Source organism: Acomys minous (assembly GCF_964271855.1).
Source record: "Acomys minous genome assembly, chromosome: 1".
NCBI classification, from domain to species: domain Eukaryota; kingdom Metazoa; phylum Chordata; class Mammalia; order Rodentia; family Muridae; genus Acomys; species Acomys minous.
Genome location: NC_140483.1, coordinates 46970912 through 46976621, shown reverse-complemented (window position 1 = coordinate 46976621; position 5710 = coordinate 46970912). Strand labels below are relative to the sequence as shown.

General features: G+C 36.6%; 1 protein-coding gene across 1 annotated transcript; it reads right to left on the bottom strand.

Annotated features, from left to right (window-relative positions):
- Positions 1–465: 465 nt before the first annotated feature.
- Positions 466–4892, bottom strand: RGS1 (regulator of G protein signaling 1). Its single transcript, XM_084778065.1, has 5 exons — positions 4715–4892; positions 4282–4362; positions 3710–3771; positions 1972–2135; positions 466–1267 (listed from the first exon to the last, which is right to left on the bottom strand). Exons 1-5 carry the CDS (start codon positions 4849–4851, stop codon positions 1082–1084), a joined length of 630 nt encoding a protein of 209 aa, XP_084634191.1. The 5' UTR covers positions 4852–4892; the 3' UTR covers positions 466–1081.
- Positions 4893–5710: the final 818 nt, after the last annotated feature.

The following is a 5710-nucleotide window of genomic DNA, read 5'->3' as shown; positions in this document are numbered from 1 at the left end:
TATAATGGGATCTGGTGCCCTCTTCAGGAATGCAGGTATATATGCAGATAGGGCACTCATATGCACTAAATAACTAAATCTTTAAAAGAAAAAAAGAATAGAAAATAAAAAGAAAACCTACAAACAAATAAATTGTCATTACACACATAAATGCATATGTATATATAGTCCTAAATTTATGTCAATACAACATGCTCAGTCTGTATAATGCTACTTATATGTGTGATTTCAGGTCTGACCACTGGTATTGAACAGCCAGTTGACATGCACTTCTCTAGATAAGAATATTATTTTCACTCTCAGTATTCCTTAGTTGCCTGTAGTTCTTTGTGTAGCGTTGAGGCTTCATGGACTTTCCCACATCCACTCTAGCTGGTGCATTATCCTCATTCAATTAAAAAAAATCAGAGTAAAATAAATGTCAGCATCAAAATAGCAATAAAACAGGAGACACTTCTCTCTATATTTTAATATAAAGCCCACATTTATTATTGACATGGTAATAATTTAATGTATAAATGCATTATAACTTCTTAATTTTAAGGAAAATAGCTTAGGTTACATATATAATTCTCTTCTTCAACACCAAGCCAAATACAATTAGATAAACAACAAAATTCTTCATGTCAATAATTGCAGCTGCTATTTGTACTACATACTTTTGGACTGACCATCCACAGAAATGAGACTGTAAGAGTTCAGCACAATCTACGCAACATCACGTAGGGTACATGTCTGTTGCCCTTGAAGCTGAGAACACATTATAATCAGGATCATACAAATGTTTCTGTGTTGCCGAAGTCAGCTGACCTTCCCAGTTCTGAGAAGCGTTCTAGAGTCCCACTGTGTTTCACGACAGTACCATTGCAGCTCCTTCCATTTCTCTCTCCATGTCCTTCTTGCTGATGTTTCTCCAAGTCTCTACCTGGAAAATTTCCGTGATAATCCATTCTGAGTCATCTGTACTTCCTCTGGGCTGGCTGAGTCGCCAAACCAGGCCAGGCTGACCATGCAGGCAGTCTGACTGGCATATTCCTTCTGTCCTTGAGACCATCTTTAATTCCTGCTAGCCAGGAGCCACTCACTTTAAGCTATTAGCCTGAAGGTCATTTAGAAGATTTAAGTAAATATTTGATTTCAGGAACCTTGGGTAAGAATCCTTTTCCATGAGGGTATAGATGACTTTCTGTGCTTCATCAAAAGATGTGGGAGTGGGTGCTTTAATCTTCTTGGCTGTAGATTCTCGAGTATAAAAGTCAATGTTGATCTGAAAAGAATTATTTCTTAGTTAATTGCACTTACTGCTTATGGTAAATTTATTATGCCATCAGTGTTTCAAAATCATCTTAAGAAATTTATTTTACACTCTTATCTACACCAGTTCAAATATGTCTTGAATTTCTATTCTAAGCCATCCCTATACTAGGGGAATGAGCTACAAAGAAATGCAACAAAAAGAGATTTTTCTTTCTGCATCTATTTATGGTGTAATTAGGAGAAAGAAGTATAGACATGAAAAAATTTAAATACACCAAGAAAGTAGTCACAGTAGAGCATCATAGACATTTTTAGTTTACTGAACTGGATGATTTTCCTAGAATATCAACACTGCTAAGTAGCTGCATATGTTTTGCTGCTTTGATTGTGTGTATTACAGTAGTCTGCATTTTATCCTTGTCTGAGTTACAATAGCTCACATGGGTTCCTTAGCATAAAGATCTGGCCTGGCCCACCACATTCCATCCCCCACCCCATCATGTTTGGCAGTTTTGCAAAATCATTTCAGTCTCTGTACTCTGATATCTTTACAAGTACAGAGACTAGTTCCATTGCTCTGAATACAGAAATGCATATATATATGCAAAACCATGATACCACAGATTTCATTTTAACCTATACACTGGATGCTATTTCTATATGTAAGTAAACTTTACAGACACTGATGCTAATGACAATGGCTTTAATACTCACTTGTTTCACAGCATCTGAATGCACAAATACTTTGTATATCTTCTCTGCTTTGCTATGCAAAAGATGTGACTCTGTTTTCTTATAGTCCTCACAAGCCAACCAGAATTCAATATTTTCTTCACTAAACTCAGACTTCAGAAAACTCTCAAAGACATTTTGACCAGCTAAAAAGAGAGGGATTGAGAAAGTTAATTGAGTCAGTAATTTGTAAGCAAAGTTATACTATTCCTATATGCACAAAGGAACAAGATGGCTACTGCTGAAACAGCCCGTGCCATAATATATAGTTAGGCAGCTTTGGAGACTCTGTTATGTGTGGAAGAGGAATCTGGAACCAGACAAACTAATGCAGTCATATACTGGTTGGTGTGTTCACCTAAGTGTGCAGTACATTTTCCTGTGTTTAGAGTGAAATTGAGCTCTGCTGCCTATAGAACAACGTATTACTTACAGGCACCAATATCTGAGCAAGGTTGCAGAGTCATTTTCGTAAGGGAATGTTAAACAAATGATGATATTAAACACCGTGTTGATAATTAAGAAAATAATTTGCTCCTCCAAACCATGGTAGTCAGATAGTGTTAGGTCAGCTTGTCAACTGTATGGCCTGGTACATTGATTGCGTTTGTCAATGTGCTTGAGACTTCTAAGCCATTTACTCAGCTAGGCTAAAATCTTGTAAATATATGAACAATGTATGCTGGATTTCTCAGACACCTTATACCTCAAGTAAGTTTCTTATTGTCTTCCTGTGGAGAAGATGTAAACTCACTCTTGAGACCGAGCTGATCGTCGGCACTTCTGAGTAAGGTTCTAATCCCAAGAGTGTTGCAGTCCCATGATAGAGCAGGGGAACTGGCCTCACTCTTCTCTTCCTTCCATCAGAACCCATCCCCCCAAAGCTTCTACATTGATATATATCATACTGGATACTTGAAGTGTTTACTTGGTGTATCCCAAGCACCTTTAAGGCAGTGGCTTTGTCTGCATTAGAATCCTTTTCACCTTTAAAATATTTTCCACTTATCATGGTCATTTCTAGGTCAATCCATTTGTCTACAAATTTCGGGAATTCCTTGTTTTTAATCCACATAAGGTGGGCAAATGAGAGGTAATAGGTATGTGGATGACCGAATACTAATTAAATAAATGAATCCTACTCTTTACATCCAACAGTACAAAGTACATTTTAAGTACTTTTCAAAAACAGTAATTCATATAATGTGATATTTGCTTGGCTTTTTAAAAGCTGCAGCATAATTTTACTTATCTTTATTTTGGTTTGTCAAGGCTTATTATCTTTATGTGTATACATGTGTCCTCCACTCCTTTGCCCTCTCTGTGTAGGTGCCCACAGAGGCCAGAAGAGGGCATCAGAGTTCCTGGTGGATGGCTGTGCGGCGGCTGGTCCCTGTGAGTGCAGGGAAACAGTCACAAGAGCAACAAGCACCATTAACCAATCAGCCATCTCTCCAGCCACCCAGCATAATTTCAGTTTGTTTTTGAATCCAAGAAAATATATAGTTGCCTGGGCAGATTTTTGTAAAGAACAGTGGTAAAAAATCTAATGCTATATTACAGAGTCACATTGTGATGAAGTTATCAATGACCATAGAAATGCTGAAATACTTCTTTTTGCATACTTTTTCCTTTGTTTGAAAACATACATTAATCATACACCCAATCCATTAAATTATCAGGCTAACCCCAAAACAATGGATAGTTAGCGAATACTTACTCTGGCTGTCAAGAAGTTTTTCCAGAGACTGAGACCACCGCATTACTTCCTCAGTAGAAAGTCTGCAGTTAACAAAAATGACACAAATTAACTATTTTATAAAATTACAAATTAAAGATTAATGGCAGCTACATTTTGATAACTAAGATTCTTTCTGACTTATAAAATTAATTTTATTTATAAAATCCCTCTTGATTGCCATAGTTATGAAAAAATCTGTCATGACAGTTAAAAAATCTAAGACAAAAAATAGAATAATACAAACATGAATAGAAAATTGATGTGGATATATTTGTAATTAATATCAGCTGGCTTTAATGTGGAATAAAAGTGTTTGTCATGCTATCAAAAATAAAGGAAGCCCGTTGCATGCAGTGTGTTTGTATGCTTTTATTTTATTATTTTTTTAAGAACAAGGCTTCACTCTAGTGCCCTGCCAATCCCCCTGCCTCAGCCTCCCAGGAGTAAGCTACCATGCCCAGATGCATGCAGCATCTGTATCTTGTAAATATAAGCAACCAACTTCTAGAGTGCTTATACAGTTATAACATCTCAGTAGTTTCAGTACATACATGTCTTTGGACTTGGATGATTTCATTCCAGATTCCAGGTGTGGGATCATAGCTCTCAGGTACGCTTTCATGTCCATCCCACTGCAAAAGATAACAACAGTTCATAGTTTTCTACAAGTGTTCACTTCACTTATGAAGAGAACACAACACAAAGCAAACATGTCTGAGGAATAAGGTAAGTATAAAAATAGCTGACACAGTATATTTTTTACATTAAAAATAGAGCTCACTTTTATGAGCAAAACTCCAGAAAGATTCCCATCCGCTTTTCCTGTAACATGATTTATTTTCTAATAAAACTGAATCTTCGCTTGTAAGTCACAACAGACAATTGTGCCCACCTTATACAAGATAAATGCCAATATTTACTTCCATTCATTCATTCTCACTTGGCCGTCAAAGATAATATAAGAGAGACACTGAAGGAACTTACAAAGTCTTTGGCCTCTTCTTTTGTGTTTTGTCGTCTAGAATTGAATGGCTAGGTTCTTTCAAATCCTTTGGACTAGCAGAGAAGAACACTCCTGGCATTTTGTCTAGTCTTGGCATGGAGATAGCTGCAGCTCTCATGGTCTTCTTGTAATGAGTGTCTGTTAGTCCACGCCTGCTGCTTTATATAGCGTAGGCAGACACGTACTTGCTGTTCAGGGCGTCTGTTTATCAAGTGATGTTACCACAGACACTGGAAGTTCCTCCTTTCTTGGTCTGTTGTGACGTGTATCTAGAATTAAAAAAAAAAGTTCACAGTGATGTCTCGTGGTTGAAACTCAACAGAACAAGAACAGGTCATTTGATTAGGAAGACATGAAAAAAATTCAAACACACACACACACACACACACACACACACACACACACACGTGGGCACACACCACATGATTGGAGCAAGAGCAGCATCAGACCTTGGTTTGAGGGACTGTTTTTCTCTTTCTGAAAACTGTATATTCTGATCAATGTTATATATGCTATGTTTTCTGTATCATGTGGAAATCCAACATTAGTGTTGTACCCCCCTCTGTTCTTTGTGTAGTCTTTGACTATAAAATCATATGATCACAATAATATTTTTCCTCCTTTGGAAACTGAAAATAGATATCTTCTTTATACAACACATTCTAATTATGACTCCCTTTCTCTCATTCCTTCTAGTATTCCTTACAGTATTTTAAGAATTCTCCACCACTGTAACCCATAGGAAACAGTATAAGATCAAATTTTTTATTGATTACTCTTTATATGTTTGATAAGAAGGAGAAGTAGGCAGGGCTGTTAACTTCTTGTACTGTCTCAATTCTCACCTGCCATTTTCATGACAGAAAGCATTCTTGTTAAGATTTTCCAAGGTGTGTACGAAACATTTTACCAGTAACATATAAAATGACCTTAAGGAGCACTCCATTTTTAATGCTGTTTCAATAATTAGAATGTAA